Source organism: Dermochelys coriacea, chromosome 5, assembly GCF_009764565.3.
Source record: "Dermochelys coriacea isolate rDerCor1 chromosome 5, rDerCor1.pri.v4, whole genome shotgun sequence".
NCBI lineage: Eukaryota > Metazoa > Chordata > Testudines > Dermochelyidae > Dermochelys > Dermochelys coriacea.
In genome coordinates, this window is record NC_050072.1 from 62,888,468 (window position 1) to 62,912,967 (window position 24,500).

The 24,500-nt window shown below is 43.5% G+C and overlaps 1 protein-coding gene across 1 annotated transcript in view; it reads left to right on the forward strand.

Annotated features, from left to right (window-relative positions):
* Positions 1-24,500, forward strand: part of CAST (calpastatin) — a 99,059-nt gene that overhangs the window by 71,192 nt on the left and 3,367 nt on the right. The window contains 11 exon segments of the mRNA XM_038401883.2: positions 2,412-2,495; positions 3,282-3,335; positions 3,519-3,542; positions 3,544-3,612; positions 4,113-4,202; positions 6,548-6,649; positions 15,229-15,321; positions 17,104-17,157; positions 17,884-17,973; positions 21,128-21,217; positions 22,519-22,590. Of these exon segments, the coding sequence (XP_038257811.1) occupies positions 2,412-2,495; positions 3,282-3,335; positions 3,519-3,542; positions 3,544-3,612; positions 4,113-4,202; positions 6,548-6,649; positions 15,229-15,321; positions 17,104-17,157; positions 17,884-17,973; positions 21,128-21,217; positions 22,519-22,569 (801 nt within the window). The 3' untranslated portion in view covers positions 22,570-22,590.

Below are 24,500 nucleotides of genomic sequence, written 5' to 3' on the forward strand. Positions count from 1 at the left end.
TGTTCGCTTGTCTACCGGATTGTGTAAGACTGTTCGCGTATCATTTCTTTCCTCTGCTTCTTCAGCTTCACTAGCCTATTTTCTATCCAATTTTGCTTATCTTTTTTGCATTGTTTGTTTTCTTTACTGCTTTGCACAAAGATTCCGGTGGGGTTTTGTTGTGTTTTTCTTCAGTCACCTGTAGTACTAGAGCCTTTTATTTCTTCTTTTGTCTATAATTTTCCATGTTTCTTCTGAGATCCACTGTTTCTTTATTGCTTCCTCTTTTTCTAGCACAATTATCTTTCAAGCTGCTTCTAGTATAGCTGTTTTGAAAAGTTCCCAGTATTTTTCACTTTTGTTTTCCTTCAAGATCTTTAAGGGCCTCAAACCTATTTTTGACCTCTATCTGGTACTCTTTTCGTATCCTAGCAATCTTTTAGTTTCTGTGTATTGAATAATCTGGGTCTGTGTTCTTTCTTTTTAAGTGCTTTAAACTTCAATTTGATGTTTGCTTGTCAGCAATAGTGTTCACTCCAGTATATCTGCTCTTCTACGTGTGTCTAACACTGATGTTTTCCCCACTCTGACTAACACGAATATAGTCATCTCTCGTTTTGTGTATGGCCATTTGGTGAAATCCAGGTCTTTTTTGTGTATTTTTTATGTTGGAAGAAAGAATTGCAGATGCTAAGATTATTTTCGGCACAAAATTCAAGAAATCTTGTGCCGTTGTCTGTCGTCGTTCCAGTTGTATGTGAGCCGATGATTGTTTCCCAACCTCTTCTTTCATTTCCGATCTGGGAATTAAAATCTCTCATAACCAGGACAAGATCGTGGTTTGGCATTTCTTTCAATATGATGATGTCATTGCCCTCCTTTTATACTTTCTTCCAGCTGCTAGAAAGATCCTTGCTGTGATGTGGGTTAGTCTGCCTTCTCTGAAGAGTCCCCGGGAGAGTGGATTCTTTTTGATGGGCCATCAACACCTGTCTGACCTCCTTTGTTGAAACTGAAAGGCTGGCTATGCGCATTTCCCAACTTCACAACATATTTCAGTAGCGCATAGGAAGTATTGCTCTAACTTCACATACAATGATAGTACATACAATTCAACATGATATAAATGTTCAACAAATTAAGACTTTTAAAATGATACTTCACAAGGCAATCTTGTACAAAAACATATCATAATGGTGAATATGCTGGTTCCAGGGTGCTACATTGGAGGTAGTTTCAAAAAAGTTATCATAAATTTACTTCTGCAGAGTGATATGGCAAAAAAGAAAAGGAGTACTTGGGGCACCTTAGAGACTAACAAATTTATTGGAGCATTAGCTTTCGTAAGCTACAGCTCACTTCATCGGAGCTTATGCTCCATAAATTTGTTAGTCTCTAAAGTGCCACAGTACTCCTTTTCTTTTTTGCGATACAGACTAACACGGCTGCTACTCTGAAACCTGCAGAGTGATTTATAAGTGATTTGTTTAATGTCATTTTAGCATGCAGACATACCCTTAAGATGAAGTATTTGTAACACAGTATTCTTTCTACTTCACGCAGTTCCTGGAAAAATGCATTATTTAGTGTCTTAAAAACTAAGCTAAAGTAGAAGTAAAGTGGTGTATTAAAATAGCACAAACAAAAAAAATCAATTAGTCCCTTACAAAGGAACCAAACTTAGATAATTGTGCTGGTTTATTATTTAAATAAATTTTTCCTCCTCATTTTGAACATAAAGATAAAGGAAGAATGAAACGTATAGCTACATTTGTTTGTAAAGGTGTGCTATGATTGAAACACAGGGTTCAATATATTACTAGAAGGATCTTTCACTCTGTTTTATGAATGTTGGACATCTTCACAATTTTTCTGCCAACCTTAAAAACCTGTATAACCTTATGACCTCTGGATCAGGTGTTACTTAAAGCAGCCAAAGATAGCTGGAGGAAATTACCCCAGCTCATGGAAGCCTCAGGCAACAGAAAGTTGGCTCTGCTGCCTTCTGCCCAGCTACCATTCCCGATCCCCACTTCCCTAGGCCTAATCCTGGCCCAGTGCAGCCTTACTTTGCAGCCTTGAATCGGGGAGCTGTCAGTGTATTTCATACAGAGAACAGAATCAAGGCCCATAGGTTGCTTTATACTTGCTCTCATATTTACTTTTAATCAGTTTTATATCAAATGTAATGCTATTAAAATGAATGGAATTACTTCTCTTTTATATTGAAATAGTGAGTGGAGAGTCCGATTTAAGGCTCATCAGAAGAAACATGAGATTTTACCTGATAATTAAACTGCATTTGCAAGGGAACATCTGCCTACAATGGTGCTGTACTGGAAAGAGAGTCAAAAACTTGCTCACCGTGCACTATGTAAGGCCTCGGTGACATTTCTGTTGAGAGATGTTCCACTTTGTTTTCTCCCCCTTAGGAGAAAGCTAAACAAGAAGAACGAGAAAAACTGGGTGAAGATGAAGAAACAATCCCTCCTGAATACAGATTAATAGAGGCAAAGGTAATTCCTTTTAATATGTTCCTGTATTCTTTGCACGTCCTTCCTTCATTCCTGGATGTTGCTTCAGGCACTACAGTAATACATAATGATTGACTTCATTGTAATTTGTGGTCATCAACATATCTGAATACTAGGCAACTTTTTATTTAGATATCTAAATACGGGTAGAGGTGGTTGAGCTTTATGCACCCAAATGTAAATAATTCGTAATTATTCGTAAATAAGTATAAGGAGAGAGGTGAATTGGATTATTTACAATTTGTGCTTCAAAAGAAGATTATTAAATTGCAATCAGTCGCTGTTACCCAGTGAAGCTGTGGGGATTTTTGCAAATGTCACCAAGGGCATAATCAGATGGTAGTAGGGTTGCACAAGCATAACTGAGGCCTGCAGAACCCTTTGTTGCTGATACTGATGTGGTTAGAAGGAAATTACCCTCTTGACCCTAAATTCTGGAGTGATTATGCAGGGCTACAAATTAGGCTTTCATTTGCAAACTGAGCACAGTTGATATGGCAGTGGAGAGACAGCAAGCATGGAAGCTCACAGTGACATTTTTGGATTCTCTTTAAGAGCAGAACTATATTTTAAATTCCTGAAACTCTATTTAATGCAAAAAGCCCGACCAATGGCTGTTTTTTATATATAAAAAAAAAAAATTGGGGGGGAAGGGAAGAGAAGAGAGCAGTGTAATAACATTTTGTATATTTTAACCACTTTTACCAAAAGACTTGTGTTTCGTGGTCATAGAGAACTATTTTGTTAAACACGTGTTTTCCTCTGTAGGATAAAGATGGAAAACCGCTCTTGCCAAAATCTAAAGAAAAAAACCCCAGGTCAGTGAGTTAATATTCAGAAAGTCTTTCACTTTTCCATTTGTTCATTAAACAGAGAAGGAAAAGATTCCTATTCTCTAAGCTTTAGCCGTATTCTGACTCTCTAAATTATGCAGTATAATCCAAGCGATCAACAGATTCAAACAAAAAGGATAAAAAAGCTGAATGTCATTTCTTTTAATTGTAGCCCATGAGTGAAAGTGATCTCTTGGGATGCTTTGTCAGAGGGATTTGCCAGTTCCCCAGCAACATTACGTCTGCAACCACTAGCTACACCTAACTAAGATCTCTGAATTTACTTAATCTGTATTACTGCTGTTTGATATTCAAGTTGTTTAAATAACTTGTATTTTCCATGATTTTATAGTAAACGTAGAAGGAAAAAAACAGGCCCAGGCTTTCTTAAATGATGAAAAATGGGATGTGTTTTATTGTTGTCTAATTTAACAGATGATTGCATAGGTAACACACAATCATTGAGACTTTTCAAAGCAATCTAGGGGATTAGACACATGGGGTGAAGTCCTAGATCCACTGAAATCTCTGAGGTATGGAATGTAGAAAAAAACAAGTTTAAATGACTTCTCGAACTGTTATGCCCTCTAATGTGGGTGGGGGCTGGGGATTAAATTAGTCTGAAATAGATACAGTATGTTAGAATCAAATCCCAGATGAACAGTATACAGGATGAAACAAAACAGTTGTGCATCCCATAAACTAAGGATTTCCAATGTATGTTCATAGTATTATATACACTGGTAACAATGTTTTTTTATTTTAGAAATCCACAGCTGTTAAATCTTCTCCAGCTGCCTCTGAAGAAGTTATCTCCTCCACTACAGCTTCTGCAGTGCACTCAGCAGCTCCTCCAGTGAGCAGCATGCATTGTTGCTGATGATGATCATACTAAAACCTGTTAGAGGAAGGAAACTGGAGATCTTTTTAGAGTAGTTCTTAATGGTGAAGCCTGTTGTAAAGTTGAATCCTTTACTATTGAAACTGGCTATTAAGATAGATTTTTCTCTGGAAAAGAATTCTAGGCGTCTGCATTTTGTGTACAGTTTTGCACTGTGACCCAAATTTTTGCTTATGTTATATATATGCCCATTCCAGAAACCCCATGGCTAGCACCAAGAATGAAGGCTGTAAGTTGTCCATACCCTTTTCTGGTTCCTCCAGAAACATGGAAGGCATAACAAGATGTGGCCTAGGAGTCGTGGCTGTGATTGTGTATGTGGACATGTTCTTGCAAGACCCAGCAATAGTCTGTATGAATAGCCCCCTTCAGCTCTGAGTTGGAATAGATTTTTATAATTGATCTGTGAGGGGGACTCATCCTGGCCAGAATAGGAGCATACATTCATGTTAGTTTTTTGCAGTGTGTATGTGCACAATTTTGAGGCCTGTTAAGCTTTTTTCTTCTCTTATGTCTGCCAGAATTTAACCCTGTGTTTGATCAGCTAAATAAAAATACAGGCTAGATCCCCATAGTGTACCTTTGCAGGACCATGTGGTTCTGTGATTTTTGTGAGACCTCTGCAGGCCGGCTTGAGGCAAAAAATGCAAGTAAAAGTAGAATACTATAGTGACCAAGCACTTCTACAGGAACAGCAGGAAAAGTAAGGGTTAACGGGGAAGAGTGCTGGTTGGCTCTCCTTGGCTAAGGTAAGCAGTGCTCTTCCATATCCCCAACTCCTTCCTTGGCTGGTGCAGTGAAAGCTCCCCCTTCTGTTCATTGGAGAAACTCCTGTTGCTCACATTTTGTTAAGAAAAGAAACTTAACAGGAGAAGCTAAAGTTTTCAGTAGGTAAAACCTAAGTGTATAAGCAAAAGACAACGCTTTCTGGAAGGAAAAAACCTTTCAAATGTTAATGGAAACATTAAACAACCAGGGAATTTTAACTTACGCAACTGGCACTTGATTAGCAGCTACCTTTTGGCCAGCGCCGGAATGCCGCCCCTAGAAATGTGCCCCCGCTGCCACAACTCGCCTCCCCTCCGCATGCTCCCCTGAGCGTGCCGCCGCCGTCCCACTTCTCTCCCCCCCCCCGCCCCCCCGTTTCGCACAGCAAGCCTGGGAGGGAGGGAGAAGCCAAGTGGCAATGCAGTTGGGGGAGGCGGTGATGGTGGAGCGGAAGTGAGCTGGGGTGGTTCCTCCACCCCCTCCCGTTACTTCCTGTGCTCCTCCCACACACCCTTGCTCACCTCCACTCCGCTTGGTCCCCTGAATGCGCTGCCGCTCCCTCACCTGAGAGGGAGGGGGGAGAAGTGGAGCGGCAGCATGTTCAGGGGAACAGGCGGAGCGGAGGTAAGCTAAGGCGGGGGGTTGCGGGGTGGGGGCAGCCGCAGGAAGTAATGGGGGGGGGAATGCAGCACACCCGGGGGAGGAGGTGGGGCTGAGGATTTGGGGATGGGGTTGGGAAGGGGCAGAGCTGGGGGCAAGGAAAAAAAAAAGTGGGGACGGCCAAAAATGTTTTTGCTTGGGGTTGCCAAAATCCTGGAGCCGGCCCTGCTTTTGGCATTCTTCTGCTACAAGCAAACCAATTCCAGTGTAGGCAAACATCTACAGTAGAAACAATTTTGAAATAGATCATCTTAACAACATTTACTACCTCATTCTGCCAATGGTATGACTACACAGCAATAAAAGACCTGGAGCACAAATGCGGATGGCCTGGGTCGGCTGACTTGGGCTCATAGGTCTTGGGCTGAAAAATGCAGTGTAAATGTTTGGGGTTGGGCTCCAGCCAGAGCTCTGAGACCCTCCCTCTCCCACTCCTTGTGACCTGAATACTTACACTGCACTACAACTTTAGCCCCGCAGCCTGAGCCTGAGACTTGATGCTGCAGGTTTTTTATTTCTGTGTAGTCGTGTCATTGGCAGAATGAGGGTAGCACATGTTTAAGATGACCCATTTTAAAACTGTTGTCTAGTGTAGACGTTTTCCTAAATTAGAATTGGTTTGCTTGTACCAGAAGAATGCCGAAGAAATCTCTACTCCACTTGCATGTTCTAAGTGATCTTTTCCCTTCACTCTGAACAGCCAATAATTTTCCAATTTTTGTCACTACATTGCAATTAATTTTATTTATGGTATTTCAAAGGCAGAGTAGACTTTGTGTTGGATGAAGTTACTTAGTGTTTATTATTCCTTGTTTAAATGAAGATTTTTTTGTGACATATGTTTTCTTGAATATATATACACATTTTGCTAGGCTGGGAAAGAGCAAGACAACGCCCTAGACCTTCTGTCTGCTTCCCTGGGACAAAGAGAACCTGATCCTGATGAAAACAAACCAGTTGTGGATAAAGTAAAGGTAGTAAAATATTCTCAGCTTGTACCACCAAAAAGAAATGGAACATCTGCCTTGTCTATTTTTAATGTATTTATTTTACATAGAAGAGAACATGGTACATCATTTTCAAGCACAAGAATAATTTTAGTGAAGATAAAGCAGGCATGTATGCTATGCTTAATTTATGCAGTTTTTTATTCAAGAAGTTACATGCTTAATTAACCAATTCACTTCATATTGTCAATCTAAAAGATTTAAACACCAGGTAGTCATGTTCAGATTCTTTTTAAGTTCTGTGGTGAATAAATTACTTGATGCCATCCCAGACAATTAAAAACAATTAGAAACTGAAGTATGTTGTAGAAGAAAATCAAAAGTTTTAATCCCAGTACCTGTGCAATCATTTCTGTGATTAAATTTCAGATTCTTCTCTAATCTTCATTTCTAAAGTGACTTAGATCACCTGTTGTTAAATTGAGTTTTATCACATTACACATCACAGAGTAAACTAATAGAGTGTTAATTATATTCTTGAAATGAAAAATTCATGGTCTACTGGGGTTTCTTTCAGATGTGTGTGCTCAAGCCTACCTGCACATACACTTATCGAGACTTTACATTGTACCAACTCTTTAGATATAGAGTGTTGTATTCTTCAATGCTCTTCCTGCCATTTCTTTGGTTGGCTGAAGGTTATTAGTAGAAAATAATGCAAAATTCTGCTCCCAATTGCAGGGATTAAGGCCCAATCCTGAAACACTGAAGTCAATAAAAGATTTGCCATTGACTTCACTGGGAAGAAGTAGGCCCATAGTACAGTTTTTTTTATTTTATTTTTTGCTATAAAGTTTATAACCTTTAGCAGCCTAAGAAGTTACCAAACTGACTTTGTCCATATGTTTGCACACTCTGCAGCAGAGATTTTAAAACTGTGGGGCATGCCCCCCTAGTGGGGCGCATCCCCATAGCGGGGTGCACAGGAACACTCAGGGGAGTTGGTGATGACACCAGATGGCTTGGGCTTCAGCTCAGCGGGACTTGGGGAGGGAGTGCCACTTCCACCCCCAACTCACCTCTTTTTGTCTGGGTTGGAGTGATGCAACTCAAAGTGGGGGCTCAGCTCAAAAAGTTTGAAAACTGCTGCTCTGCAGCTATCAGCCCAAACCCCCAGATTTTTCAGGATGTTTCAGTTCCTGATATTCTTGGCCAATTAGGTTGTATGTTTATCAGTTCCTCTCTGGTATCTTCAGTTCTGTTCTCTACCTCCTGTAGCCTTTTTAATTCAGAACGTCAACATTTGAAGGAGCCTGTGTTTTTGACACATTAGACAAGACCAAATTAAACACTCACTGGAATGCCATTGACACCAGTAAGATTGTACAAGTTAAAAATAAGTTCAGAATTTGGTCTCTTAATTTTTAAATATTTTTTCAGAGAAAGTACTGTATGCAGTGATATTAAATATCCTGCAATAAATTGCCCCAAAGGGTGTCCAACAAACTAAGAATTGATGTAATAGATTAATTTTTAATGTTGACAAGTGACAGCATGAGCCCTGGGCTGGAGATAATTTGCATGTGTTAATCATCAAGCCCAAAACTTGGTATCTCTGCATCACAGTACAGTACACATAAGTTAACTGCTATACTTTTTTTTTTTTTTTTTTAAACACAGAAAATGTTTATAACCAATTAGGATGCTTTGTTTTCCAGTAAAAAAGAGAATTCTCTAAATTCTTCTTGGAGTGCTTGCTCATGTCCATTCAGCTTAGGTGTGTGTGTTCACCACATGCACCGGTGCCAGAAGCTTTTTTCCTCAGCAATATCCATAGGGGATCAGCTCCGGTGCCCCCTGGAGTGGCGCACACATGCTGCAGTATATTGGGCACCACTGATGCCCCCCCCACTGTTAGTGACAATGCTGGAACTGTTGCTGCTTCAGCTAGTCCTGTTGCTGCTCGTTCGTACAAACTAGTTATCTCTTGTATTATAGTGTATATAATTTTCTGTTAGTGTTTATAAATCCCTTAGCTATAGTTAGAGACTTCATAGGCCCCGAATGGGACTTTTCCCTGGATGGGACATGCCCTGGTCCCCAGGCTTTAAGCCCTGCGGTCACTGCAAGAGGCCCATGCCTGTTAGTGATCCACAACAGCAGTTGTCTGTGTTGCTTGGGCGAAGGGCACATCAGTCAGAAGTTCAAAATTTGCAAGTCCTTCAAGCCAAGGACTAAGAAGGAGTGCTATATTCCTTTAAGAGCGCTCCTTGTGGAGTTGGCCCTCACCCCGGCCCCATGAGGACCGTCCACTGGCTGGCACTGGTCCCCATCCGTGGTTCCGACCAAGAAGCTGAAGAAGGTGGGGCGAGGCAGGTCTCCAACCTCCTGCAAGGGAAAGGATAAGACTGGGTGTGAGCAAAGTCCCGTGCCGGGCAACTCTTCACCAACGTCAGGATCTTTGGCCCACGCTCCTGTGGAGTGATGTAGCCCAACCTGCTCCCCGCCAGCTACCCTGGATAGCAGCAGAGGCCTCCGTCAGCTACGGATGCCATCCACGCCAGAGGCCCTGAAGGTGGCACAAGGGATCATGTCCCTCCCAGTGCCACCTATACGGCTCCTGCAGTTCCCCAGTCACGGAGTAAACCTGCATTCACACTGCTTTGGTCCCCACCTCAGCAGCACTGTTCGCTGTTGCAGGGGACATCCTGCCAGCGCTTGCCCTCCTATAGCCACCACGCATCTGTCCAAGATAGGCAGATGCAGCACAGCCCCATTTGGGCACTAGCAGAGAGGCTCTAGGTGCAGCTCGCCGGCCATTGGGCACAAACCTTTGGAGGCATGCACTCCCGGCAGGAGTTCTGGTCTCAGCACCTGGTATTTCCGAGACCGCGGTACCTCTCCATGGACCCGTCGAGGGATCGACGTTACCATTCCTCAGAGCATCAGCAATCCCCTGTGAGGGCATCACTGCGTGTGGGCTCTTCCCGGCACCAGACCCGTTCCGACTCCCGGTCCCACTCCACATTCCGGTACCGCTTATCTGGTACGAGACATAGATCACTGGCTCCAAGCCGTCATGGATCCGTTGAGTGTCCTAAGACCCCGTTCCAGATAGGACTCTAGGCGGAATGACCGGCACCAGTTGGGACAGAGCCACCAGTTGGCTCTGTCCTGGTCACCTGGGAGTGACTGCTCAGGATCCAGCCTCGGTTCAGAGCGAGGTTCCCTGACGGTGGGTCAAGTTCCAGTACCGGGTATGCTGTCGGCATTGAAACAGGCCCCATGGCTTCAGGCACAGTGGCTGGTGCCATGGTACCCCTGGAACCCATGGGGGTTCACCCAGCCTTCCCAGGCTGCCTGCTCAGTTTCTGGAGTGTCAGAGAGACTAGCCTCAGGCGCGAGGACCCCACAGGTCAAAGAGGGTATAAGCCACTGGACCACCAATGGTTGTGGAGGACCCTACAGCACCAGCATTTCCCTCGTCCTCACCAGAGAAGTCTATAATGAGACCCCCTCCCCCGGTTTCTCCGGATGATGCTAAAGCGCACCAGGAACTACTCAAGAGTGTTGCTGCCAACCTGGGTCTTCTGGCAGAGGAGCTAGAGGCACCTTCGGACTCTCTCTTTGATGTGCTCTGTTCCACAGCACTGGCCAGGTTGGCGCTGCCCCTTCATGATGGGGTCTCTAAGATCATTAATGCCCTGTGGTCATTAATCCCTCCTCCCTGCCACCCATCTCCAAGAGGGCTGAGTGCAAGTACTTTGTGCCATCCAAAGGCTACGAGTACCTGTACATCTACACTGCTCCCAACTCCCTGGGGTAGAAGCTGTTAACCACAGGGAGCAACAAGGTCAACCTGGGGCTACACCTAGGAACAAAGACTCCAAGAGACTAGACTTGTTTGGGCGTAAGGTTTATTCATCTTCTAGTCTCCAGTCAAGGGTGGTCAACCATCAAACCCTACTGGGACGCTCTGATTTTAACATGTGGCAATCCATGGCCAAGTTCGAGGGCTCTCTTCCTGAGGCTTCTAAGAAGGAGTTCCTTGGAGGAAGGCATGACTGTGGCCAGGGCAACGCTCCAGGCATCGTCGGATGCGGCGGGCACTGCCGGCTGAACCATGGCCTCAGCTGTCACCACACGCTGAACATCCTGGCTGCTCCTCTCTGGCTTGTCCACAGAGGCTCAATGGTTGATGCAAGACCTTCTCTTCGATGGGCAATCCCTGTTTGTGGAACAGATGGACAATAAGCTCTACAGCCTAAAGGTCTCCCGCACAACCCTTAAAATACTGGGCCTGTATGTTCCTAGCCCTGCCCACAAGCAGTATAAGCTACAGCAGTCTCGAGGCCAGGGGAGCCACCCTCACCAGGAGCCTCCCCATAAGAAATCCAGAGGCTATAAGCAGTGTCCTAGCCAACAGCCTTTGCAAGCTTCTCAGTCGAGCTTGACCCGCAATAAGCAGGCGGGCAAGTGCTCATTTTGAGGGTACTCCCAACGGCAACCTACTGGACTGTTCCCAGGATCCTCTCTCCCCTATTTTTGCCCACTGTCTTTCTCCTTTCCTCCCTATGTGGGCATCTGTAACATCAGACCTATGAGTCCTCAATACAGTGGCACGGGGTTATGCCCTTCTGTTGCTTTCTACCTCACCATCCCATGCCCACTCCCCATCCCTCTTCAGGAACCCTTCTCACGAGAGTCTCCTCATGCAGGAGGTACAGGGGTTACTGCAGCTAGGTGGAGGTTGTACCTCCAGAGTACAGGAACAAGGGGTTCTATTCCCATTACTTTTTAATCCCAAAGGTCAAGGGCAGTCTGTGACCTATCCTGGACCTGTGGAACTCGAACCACTTCCTAGCGAAACTGAAGGTCTGCATAGTCTCCCTGGCCTCCATGATCCCCTCCTTGGATCTGGGAGACTGGTACGCCGCCCTCAGTCTGAAAGATGCGTACTTCCACATCACCATCTTCGAGGGACACGGATGCTTCCTCCGGTTTATGGTAGGTCCCAACCACAATCAGTTTGTGGTCCTCCCATTTGGCCTAGTGACAGCACTGAAGGTATTTACCAAGTACATGTCGGTGATGGCTGCTTACCTGAGACATGGGGCTATCCAGATCTACCCGTACCTCAATGACTGGCTAGTCAAGGGCAGCTCCAGGTCCAAAGGGCACGTCACGATGCTGTTAGCCACCTGCCTTTGCCTCAGCCTGTTTGTAAATGACAAAAAATCCACGTTAGTTCTGGCACAGAGGATAGAGTCCATTGGAGCAGAGCTCAACTCGACCTGCACCAGGGCATTCCTGCCGCTGGAGAGATACAGGGCACTGGCCGGACCTCATTGCGGAAGTGTCCACGTTTCCCTACGCATACTAGGTCACACGACAGCGTATGCGTATGTGGTGTGCCACACCAGGCGCTGGATGCGACCCCTGCAGCTATGGCTTGCAGCGGTCTACTCCCAGTCCAGGGACCACCTGGAAAAGGTCTTTACCATCCCTGTGACTGTACTTACCTCGCTGCAATGTTGGACCGATCCCAGGAAAGTCCTGGAAGGAGTCCCCATTGACAGCACTCCTCACTAAGTCAAGTTGGTTTCAGATACCTCGGATGGGGGGCGCACCTCGGCACCCTCCAGACCCAAGGTATGTCATCCCCAGAGAAGTCAACCCTAAACATAAACGTCAAAGAGCTCAGGGTGGCGTGCAGAGCATGCACAGTCTTCCTCCCTCACCTGTCAGGCAGAGTGGTCAGAGTCCTCACGGACAATACAGCCTCAATGTTCTACATCAACAGACAAGTGGGAGCACGATCCTCGGCCCTTTGCCAAGAAGCACCCTGTCTCTGCATCGACCACAGAATCCATCTAGAAACGTGTCACCTACCGGGTGCCAAGAACACGCTAGCAGATGACCTAAGCAGGGACTTCTCCTCTCACCATGAGTGGATGCTCCACCCGGAGGTAGCTGGCATGATCTTCCAGAGGTGGGGAACTCCCCAAGTGGATTTGTTTGCCACCAGGTAGAACAGGAGGTGCCATGGTTTTGCTCCAGATGAGGTCTGGGCAAGGGCTCCCTCTCAAATGCCTTTCTCCTGCTCTGGACAGGAAGCTTGATGTATGCATTCTCTCCGATTCCGCTCATCAGTAAGGTCCTAGCAAAAATCAAGAGGGACAAGGCACAGGTTATCATAATCATCCTGGCATGGTCTTGCCAGCACTGGTTCAGGATGCTATCAAGCTTGTCAATGATCCCTCCCTGGTCCCTGCCAAACTGACCAGATCTGCTGTCACAGGATCACGGTCAACTCTTGCACCCCAACCTTATGTCCCTCCACCTCATAGCGTGGATGTTGCGTGGCTGAACACTGAGGAATGAGCCTGTTTGGAAGGGGTCCAGAACATCCTCCCGAGAATAGAAAGCCCTCGACTGGCAAAGTGGAGGAGGTTCTCTTGCTGGGCAGCCAAACGGGGCATCTCTCCTTCACATTCTTCAGTGCAGTCGATCTTAAGACTACCTGCTTCATTTGAGGAACCAAGGACTGGCGCACTCTTCTGTCAGGGTGCATTTGGCAGCCATGTCTGCCTTTCATCACCAATCAAGGGGCAAGCTGTGTTCTCCCATGACATGACTGTCAAGTTCCTCAGAGGCCTCGAAGGCTTTTTCCGGCCCCTCAGTGGTATCTCAACTTGGTTCTGTCCAGGCTCAGGGGTCTGCCTTTTGAGCCTTTGGCCTCGTGCTCACTGTCTCATCTATCATGGAAGGTAGCTTTCCTGGTGGTGGTGACATCGGCAGGGTGAGTCTCCAAGCTGTGAGCCCTGACCTCAGAATCACCGTGCATGGCCTTCTATAAGGATAAGGTCCAGCTCTGGCCCCACCCAGTTTTCCTTCCCCAGGTGGTGTCTACTTTCCACATGAGCCAGGACATCTTCCTTCCGGTCTTTTACCCTAAGCCCCAGGAGAGTAGTGAAGAGAGGCACCTTCACGCTTTGGAGATAAGAAGGGCCCTGGCTTTCTACCTAGATCGGACAAAGCCTTTCCGTAAGTCGACTCAGCTTTTCATCTCTACAGCTGATGGGATCTGTATTTCTAACTGGATCACCTCTTGCATTCAGGCCTCTATGAGTTAGTGGGAGTCCCTCTGCTGCCGATCGTCAGAACCTACTCGACCAGAGCGCAGACATCTTTGGTGGCCTTCCTGGCACATTTCCCAATCCAGGACATCTGTCGAGCCATGATGTGGTCCTTGGTACACATGTTCACAGCCCACTTTGCCATCCCTCAGCAGGCCAAGGATGACGCTGGGTTCAGTGGAGCTATGTTGCAATCTACACATCTGTGAACTCCTACCCACCTCCTAGAGGTACTGCTTGGGACTCACCTATGTTGAAATGGACATGAGCAAGCACTTGAAGAAGAAAATACAGTTACCTTTTCCATAAATGGTGTTCTTCGAGATGTGTTGCAGGCTGTGGAATGGACATGAGTCCTTCTTCCCCGCTGTTGGCGTTTCCAGCAAGAAGGAACTGAGGGTAAGGGGAGCTGGTGGCTTCCCTTATACTGGTGGCATGTGCGCATCACTCCAGGGGTCACCAGAGCCCGTCCCCAATGGATAGTGTGGAGGAGAAAAACTTCCGGCACTGGTGCATGTGGCGAGTACACACACACCCCTAAGTTGAATGGACATGAGCAACACCTCTCGAAGAACACCAGTTACGGAAAAAGATAACTGCCTTTTTTTGACTGTAAATGGCTAATTATTTTTTAATATGTGCTGAAGAATATACATATATCTAATCAAATGCCACATAAAGCAGTCTAAACAAAAACATACAGATTTGATTGCAGAATGAATGCTTCCCTCTTTCATATTGCATTCAGGAAATAGTGATCTTAATCATCTTCATCTTAATCATATTTATGTTTAAAATAATCTCAGGCTGCAGCTAATTCTGATTGACTGTTTCCTAAGTAATAAGAGACACAGACCACTGACATTTAATTGTGATATTTGGCTGACAAGAACCTTGCATTTTTATACATTCTGAGCATGGCTGAGGAGCTGCAACACAAAGTAATGGCGTTATAAGAATGTTAACCTTGTGTTTGAACTAGTGCAATAGGTGGATGAGTTCTAATGTGGTGGCATAATGTGTTGAACACTTAGTAAGCAGTTGAGCTGTTGTTTTGCTGAGAAGCAGAACTGAAAATGTATTTGAAGAAAATAGTATCTGTTGTCATTTTGGGATTTTTAACATATTAAAATGGTATCTGTTAAGAGGCAACAATTTTTCAAGCATTATACCCACAATGCAGGGTTCATGGTTAAACAAATGTGTACACATTTCCACTGATGCCTGAACTCTAGGATATAAAAATGTTGTTTGTTCTCCTAGAACATTTATCTAAAAAAGTACTTTTATAAGACCTATGACTCAAAAAATTCTCTGTTTAATAAAGTCATCCTAACATATCTATTAGTTTGGGTCACCTATTGTATGATATGCAATTACAGGAGCAATAAATTACAGATTACTCTTACTAGACCCCATTGTTCCAATGGAGGAGATCAGTAAGTGTTGTTTATTTCATATTCTTAGGAAGGTGCTAAATCTGAACACCACGACAAACTTGGGGACAGAGATGATACAATCCCTCCTGATTACAGGCATATTCTGGATTCAGATGAGCAGGTAAACAGACCAAATACCTCAGTGGCTGCATTCTAAATTTAGATTCAGTCATCTTAACACAGTGCAACAAGTCAGTTTTCCCATCAGTAGAGTTGTGTGAGCAACCATTGGAGTTACATGTTTCAGAGTAGCAGCCGTGTTAGTCTGTATTCGCAAAAAGAAAAGGAGTACTTTTGGCACCTTAGAGACTAACAAATTTATTAGAGCATAAGCTTTCGTGAGCTACAGCTCAATTCATCGGATGCATTTGGTGGAAAAAACAGAGGAGAGATTTATATACACACACACAGAGAACATGAAACAATGGGTTTATCATACACACTGTAAGGAGAGTGATCACTTAAGATAAGCCATCACCAACAGCCATGTACATTGGCCAAACTGGACAGTCTCTACGTAAAAGAATGAATGGACACAAATCAGACGTCAAGAATTATAACATTCAAAAACCAGTTGGAGAACACTTCAATCTCTCTGGTCACTCGATCACAGACCTAAGAGTGGCTATACTTCAACAAAAAAGCTTCAAAAACAGACTCCAACGAGAGACTGCTGAATTGGAATTAATTTGCAAACTGGATACAATTAACTTAGGCTTGAATAGAGACTGGGAATGGATGAGTCATTACACAAAGTAAAACTATTTCCCCATGGTATTTCTCCCTCCCACCCCATCCCCCACTGTTCCTCTGATATTCTTGTTAACTGCTGGAATTAGCCTACCTGCTTGTCACCATGAAAGGTTTTCCTCCTTCCCCCCCCTGCTGTTGGTGATGGCTTATCTTAAGTGATCACTCTCCTTACAGTGTGTATGATAAACCCATTGTTTCATGTTCTCTGTGTGTGTGTATATAAATCTCTCCTCTGTTTTTTCCACCAAATGCATCCGATGAAGTGAGCTGTAGCTCACGAAAGCTTACGCTCTAATAAATTTGTTAGTCTCTAAGGTGCCAAAAGTACTCCTTTTCTTTTCATTGGAGTTACATGAGTAACTCATATCTATTGGCATTACCTATATAAATCCCCACAATGAAGATGGGATAATAAATCACAAACCATTATGTGTCTGATGCAAAGAAAGTGGACTGTTCCTTTTACATTGATCAAAATTAGAATGGTTAAGCCACTTCAAATAGCCATCAGTGATCAATGCAGCCAGGAAGTACTGGGATCCAACTGGCTGAAAATCAGGCCCAAGGTGTCTCAAGTTGAGCACCCAAAAACAAGGCACACAAAACTAGTGGTCACTCTTGAAAACTTAGGCCTTAAAATCACTGTGACTATTATTCCCTTCTCATCTTAGTAAAGCATTGTAAGATCTGTGGATGAAAAACATTACATAAATACTATTGTTTTTTTTGGAACCTGGAAGAATAAAGTCTTGTGAAGCTGTCAGTCATTTTACTGAATCACTGCCATGCCAGGGAAGTGAATGATGTTACTCAACAAATTGGAGCCAGACAAAGTGTGTCCCCTCTTCTACTGTAAGGATACAGTATGTATGACAGTATGTATGGGTGAGATGCAGAGTCTTCAGGGGGACATTAAAGCAGGGGAAAAACATGAGATCACAAGAATCTGATGAAGGAGGCCGTGTAGGTATAATAAATGGATTGTGAAGTGGATAGGACAGTAAAGCATCATAAATAAAGTTACTGTGAATAATAACTAATACTGTCAAGTGAAGAATGTAAGAGCCTATTTTACTTTCAGTTTGATTCATCAGCTCAAACTAAGGGCTATATAATAAATGCAACCATTTCATCCTATCTGCTTTTTAAGGGTAAACCAGTAAAGCCAACGGCAAAAGAGGATGTGAAACCCAAAGAACCAAAGGTAAAAGTCATTACAGGTTTATTCTGCACTGATCCCTTCCTGACTGTGCTCTGAATTGAATGGTGTTCTAAGCAATATTATCTTTGATTCAATAGCACTGTATATTGTAAATTCTCAAAAATGCTGTTGAATAGATGTAGAAATATTGTGCTTATTTAAGTGAGAGTAAATACTTTCAAATGGGCAACACTTATAATGTAGATATTACACGTACAAAACTACATTAAAAGAATGTTAAGTTTGTAAAGTCAAGTACGGAGAAGTTCAGAAATGCCAGTATTAAGGCTGCGTGTGCAGTCTGGCAATCAAAATTAGGCAGACCTACCAGCTTCACCTTAATAAGAACATGAGGACCAAGATTTTCAAAAATGAGTTCTTAAAAGCATATTTAAGAACCTAAATAAGTAGCCTCACTTTCAAAAAGTGCTGAGCATTAATAGCTCTTATTGATTTCAAAATAGTAGCATTTTTTGAAAATGAAGAAACTGGGTTAGGTCCTTAAATATGGATTTGAGAGTCAATTTTTAAAAATTGCAGCTGTGTGATTTCAGGGAGTGGTATCTACACTGGGAACAGAACTATGCTGTCTGAACAGCTTTTGTGGATTGGGCATAAGTGCTAAATTGTGGTTGGATGGTTGGTTTTTTGCTTTAGTTGATCATTTTAGAGTATAATCCGTGACTCCTTTTGCATTCTATGCTTTATGACTGATAGTTTCTATTGCAGAAGCCTACAGATAACTCTGCAGCTATTGATGCTCTATCAGGGGACTTTGATAATTGTGCAAAAACTCCTGCCACATCACAACACTCAAAGGTAGGATATTTTCTCCCAAAGGATTTGCAAAATAGTATATTTGCAGGACCCCCACAGGCATAGGTTTGCATTACGTTTCTTTGTTTTGGCTCTATTTGTGTTTAGACTTGCACTCTCCCATATAAGAGCATTTGAGAGGGTAACTTAAAGGGACACTGTTAAGGCTTCATTGTTGGTCTGACATACTTTTAGAAGAAGCGTGAGAATTAACCGGGTTCAAAAAAGAATTCGATAAATTCATAAAATCATTGGCTATTAGCCAAGATTGTCAGGGATGCAACCCCATGCTCTGGGTATCCCTAAACCTCTGACTGCCAGAAGCTAGGACTGGATGACAGGGAATAAATCACTTGATAATTGCCTTGTGCTGTTCATTCCCTCTGAAGCATCTGGCACTGGCCATTGTCATATGAAAGGATACCGGGCTAGACCATGGGTATGGCCATTCTTATGTTCTTATCCAGGGGATCTCAATTTTTTCAGTTTTCTTCCTTGGATGAAGATCAAGAGGAAATAAGAGTAGATATATAAGTAGGGCTGGAGTTGTGTGTGGCCTTGACAGTGAAGAAAAAAATCCTATTGAAGTAATTTTCAGAGCAACGAGAGAGGAAGGTGGATTTCAGTAGCAGCATTTGTATAGACTGGGGTGGGACAAGAGGAAACGGGGAGGCAGAGAGGAGAAGTCTTGACTTTATTACTGCAAGAATGACCAAGGTTTAGGGGCCGGTTGGAACAAAGAGGAAAGTGAAGATGCTGTAGAAGTATTGATAGAAGGGCAGACTTGACAGAGTCTGAAGAGAGCTTGGATGTGTGAGGGAGCAGGGGAGAGAGAGAATTCAAATACAACATTGCCAGCCCATTTGTTGGGGAGGATAAGGGAGTTGACAGCAGTGATGAAGAAGCAAGAAGAGGATTTGGGATGAAAAATGAACAGGTCAGTTTGTATCATATTGAGTATGAGATTGTGGTAGGACATTCACTTCAAAAGGTCAAAGATGCAGGTGGAGATGTGAGACTGTGCAGAATGGGAAAGGCGGGTGGTAAGGAGGTACATTTGGGAGTCAACAGCATAGAGATGGTGCCATAGATAAATCTTTGGGAATGGATGCTGCTGCTCTGGAAAATACAGAGGGAGATGAGGGAGCTGATATGCGACTAAATCTGGAATTGGAGAAAAGCACTGTGAATGTTAAACTTCCTTCATGCTTGCTGTCCCCCTCAATCCACTTGGACTGTGCCACCAAACAGCACTCTCATGGCCTTTTGTATCATTGGAAAAACGGATCCATCCTAAATAGCTCATTTGATGTGACCAGAACACGCTGGGGTGATTGCGGAATATTAAGTGCTAAGTTTCACAAACTGTGTTAGATTTTCTAGAACTGTTCACTGCTGGCTAAATTAGGCTTCATTTAGTCAATCCCTATAACAATTTCTTTGCTCCGATTTGCTACGTCTCCCTCCCCTTGATAAATAACCTCCCCTAGCTCCCTCACCCACAGACAGAAGAAATCGCATCACCTGAGTGGGTGAAGAGCCTTCGTTCTCCACTGGCTTCCCACAGTCACAGCACTGTCTCCATGCCAGTTCTTTCCTGCCTCACTCCTGGCCACCTGATATGCTCCACCTCCCCCCTGCTTGTTTCCAGCCTTGGGGTCAAATTGGGAACTGGCAGCAGTGGAGGGTGTCACTTTAGGAGCACAGTGTGGGAGAGGAATGGGGACTCTCAACTGGGAAGAGGCAAGTATGGTTGGGATTTTGACCACCTGAGAGTCTGGTTTCAGCCTGGCCTCCCAGCAGTCAAAAATGAATTTTCCTGCCCAGCACAGCAACTTCTACTGGCCTCCTTGGAAACTGAGCCAGTTCACAAGCGACCCTTGTGAGTTATCTGGTTTTCTCAAGGTTAAGACGTAAAACCCAATTACTGAGCGACACATACCAGTAATGTCCCATATCAAACATTTACTGTGATTCTGTCACGTGATTTCTTGTTTGTTCCATGCTGCCAGTAAGAAATGCCCTATTAAACTGAAGGGTACAAAGCAGGATACAGTTTCCAAAAAGGGAGATGATTCTGTTTCCAGAGAGGCCTGCTGACTAAAGCAGAACAATAGGAAGCTGCCTGGTCACCTCCTGGCTTCGGGGTGGAGACAGTGACAAGGTTTAACTACATCTCTCTCCAGTGATGGAGGACTTTTCTCAGGACTCCCCAGCATTGATAGGAGAATAAACAACAAAATTCCCTTTGTTACATAAGTTCAACTATTGCTAAGTACATTAAATAAAATAAATTCCTGAACTGTAAATACTTATTAGTTCTCATTCACTGCTTGACTGCTCATTCACTGCATCCTGTTCAACTCCTCCAAATAAACTTATATTTTTCCACTAGGACAAGAAGAGTGGTTGTTTGGGGCTTGTCCCAGATTTCTTAGCAGTTGTTGGAACTGATTTTTATGACTCTGTACCCTGACCCATTTAACCATCCTTTCTCACATTGTAACTGATTCAAGTGTTAGCCTAATCCTAGAAAGGAACTCTTTGCCTTTAATAATCAACAAAGCTAAATGAGAGTAACTTATTTATCTTTCCAAAACCCCTTCTTCCTCAGTATGCACACACAACATGAACCATACATCTTCAAAAAGAAAAGGAGTACCCGTGGCACCTTAGAGACTAACAAATTATGAAATCATGAAAAAAACTCGCACAGATACAGACAGACATCATCTTCCTCTCCAAAAAAATTTGTTAGTCTCTAAGGTGCCACGGGTACTCCTTTTCTTTTTGTGAATACAGACTAACACGGCTGCTACTCTGAAACCTGTCATACATCTTCAGTAAGCCATCTAAAGATATGATGTCTAAATGTTCAAGTCCCATAAAAATATAGTTTGTCTGTCTGTGGAGTGAGAGGCAGATTCTCAGGTGCAGTGCACCTGCTTTGTACTGAAGATGGAATCTGGCCACGTAGCCAGTACAATAGGCCACCAGACGATCAGCTTCATTACCTCTGCCCTTTCTGCTGCCAGACCACAGGGCTTCTCAGTGTTAGACAGGGATGTAGCCCAAATATTCTAGACTCCATTTGATTCTGGAAGATGGTAACTCTTCTTTCTCTTAGTTTTGAAAGTGAATTTGTTTCTGATGACAGGTGTCAGGATTAGAGGACAAAAGTGGAAAGGAAGCTGCCACCACAAAACCAGCCACAAAGGATGATGGAAAACCTGAAGATCCTAAAAAGGTAGAACCAAGTCCTAATATGGATAGGACTGTATTGTTGAACAATATGAGTGTGGAGATGGGAAACTTGGATCTGGAACCATTTTATTTGGACACTAGAGTTTGGGGAAAGTGTTCTCAAATAATAGGTTCTGTTTGACCCACTTTTGTATGTATGAAAGGGAGTGGCACTTAACTATTTCTGGAGATGCTGTGGACCTGCTTTGGCTTAAAAAGGTGTCTGCTTCAAAGGAGGGTAAATCCCATGCAGCATACCAGGTAGATGTGGGCTCTGTCTAGTCATAGGTTACTCAAGACGCTCAAACTCCTCATTCTCACCTTCAGAGCTTCCTGCCCACAGTCCTGTGCTTGTCTATCACAGCCCTCCTCACCCCACTCCGTTTGTCTACTTCTCCCACTTGTGATTCCACCCCTTCTTTCATCTCCTCTGTCTGGAGCAACCTTTCTCCTCTCCTGCTTCCCGTAACCTTATCTCCTATGTCAAGTCCCTCGTTTTCTCCCCTTTTGTCATATGTTTTATGTAATAATTTAAATAAAAGAATCTGTGTCTGTATATAAATATGTATGCAGAATGAATTTGATGGATAGGGAAGCTGTGTGACTTTTTTATGTAGTGCATGTCTATAGATGGATATATACTTAATATAAGCAAAACTGCAGAAAGGACTGCAAATGTTGCTTGGCATTTCAGCAACCCGTAAAGGTCATAGAAACTGGAATTAGACATGGAAAAGACCTAGCCCAGTTAATTAACTGATCCATCCGTTTATTCCTATGAGCCAGACTTATAACATCATGTATATCATATTTTTTCAGTGATTGTGATGAATGGCATTTTTCTTCATCAGGAAATTTGCTTTCCAAGGCTTTTGTTTAACAGTTGAGCTGATTTGCAAATTGTAATTTAAAAGCATTGCATCAGAAGCATTTTATACTAGCAGTTAGGAGGACATTTTCTAACGTTAAAAGTTGTCTGGCTGTCGATAGCTATTGCCTATAGCTATGGCCCAGGAGATGTCAAGATAATAGTGAGGGAGGAGATCAGCCACACATGCCAAAATAAAATATGGGATACAGAAAAATAAGGAGAAATGGACCCACATGAAGTTACAAATACATTTTGCGGAATGATCGCCTTTTTTTTTTCTTCTCCCTGTTACTGCTGATGAGCATGTCTCACAGATGCAGATAATTTAAGATGCTGTCATTATCATTTCTAATCTATAATTATGTTGTTTTGATTCTTAATCTGAAACAGTAAATTATAGCTCATCCATGCTGTGTTTTACTTTTCCTTTTTAGGCAAAGGAGCAGTCCTCCAGTGCAAAATCAGAGAGCCAAAAAACAAGCTAAACTTTAATATTACAGTATTGGGTAAGATTTCTCTTTAACACATTGTCTTTATGAAAAAAGAAAAGGAGTACTTGCGGCACCTTAGAGACTAACAAATTTATTAGAGCATAAGCTTTCGTGAGCTACAGCTCACTTCATCGGATGCATTTGGTGGAAAAAACAGAGGAGAGATTTATATACACACACACACAGAGAACATGAAACAATGGGTTTATCATACACACTGTAAGGAGAGTGATCACTTAAGATAAGCCATCACCAGCAGCGGGGGAGGGGGGAGGAGGAAAACCTTTCATGGTGACAAGCAAGGTAGGCTAATTCCAGCAGTTAACAAGAATATCAGAGGAACAGTGGGGGGTGGGGTGGGGGGGAGAAATACCATGGGGAAATAGTTTTACTTTGTGTAATGACTCATCCATTCCCAGTCTCTATTCAAGCCTAAGTTAATTGTATCCAGTTTGCAAATTAATTCCAATTCAGCAGTCTCTCGTTGGAGTCTGTTTTTGAAGCTTTTTTTGTTGAAGGATAGCCACTCTTAGGTCTGTAATCGAGTGACCAAAGAGACTGGAGTGTTCTCCAACTGGTTTTTGAATGTTATAATTCTTGACGTCTGATTTGTGTCCATTCATTCTTTTACGTAGAGACTGTCCAGTTTGACCAATGTACATGGCAGAGGGGCATTGCTGGCACATGATGGCATATATCACATTGGTAGATGCGCAGGTGAACGGGCTTCTGATAGTGTGGCTGATGTGATTAGGCCCTATGATGGTATCCCCTGAATAGATATGTGGACAGAGTTGGCAACGGGCTTTGTTGCAAGGATAGGTTCCTGGGTTAGTGGTTCTGTTGTGTGGTGTGTGGTTGCTGGTGAGTATTTGCTTCAGATTGGGGGGCTGTCTGTAAGCAAGGACTGGCCTGTCTCCCAAGATCTGTGAGAGTGATGGGTCGTCCTTCGGGATAGGTTGTAGATCCTTGATGATGCGTTGGAGAGGTTTTAGTTGGGGGCTGAAGGTGATGGCTAGTGGCGTTTTGTTATTTTCTTTGTTGGGCCTGTCCTGTAGTAGGTGACTTCTGGCTCTGTCAATCTGTTTCTTCACTTCAGCAGGTGGGTATAGTAGTTGTAGGAATGCATGATGGAGATCTTGTAGGTGTTTGTCTCTGTCTGAGGGGTTGGAGCAAATGCGGTTATATCGTAGAGCTTGGCTGTAGACAATGGATCGAGTGGTATGAGCTTCAAAAACAGACTCCAATGAGAGACTGCTGAATTGGAATTAATTTGCAAACTGGATACAATTAATTTAGGCTTGAATAGAGACTGGGAATGGATGAGTCATTACACAAAGTAAAACTATTTCCCCATGGTATTTCTCCCCCCCACCCCACCTCCCACTGTTCCTCTGATATTCTTGTTAACTGCTGGAATTAGCCTACCTTGCTTGTCACCATGAAAGGTTTTCCTCCTTCCCCCCTCCCCCGCTGCTGGTGATGGCTTATCTTAAGTGATCACTCTCCTTACAGTGTGTATGATAAACCTATTGTTTCATGTTCTCTGTGTGTGTGTGTGTGTATATAAATCTCTCCTCTGTTTTTTCCACCAAATGTATCCGATGAAGTGAGCTGTAGCTCACGAAAGCTTATGCTCTAATAAATTTGCTAAGGTGCCACAAGTACTCCTTTTCCTTTTGCGAATACAGACTAACACGGCTGCTACTCTGAAAATTGTCTTTATGGTAACTAAGAGGATCTGCATTAATGAACCATAGTTACATTAATGAGATGAGACCATTTGACAAGCCCAACTGGAACCAAGTTGTAGTTCACTTTTAGACCAAACACGCAGGACTTCACTGTAGAGAATCCTAGACAGGAAATCCCTGCTATCTCCTCTAGCAGGCTCCTCTCAACTCCCACCAAACCAGAACAGAATT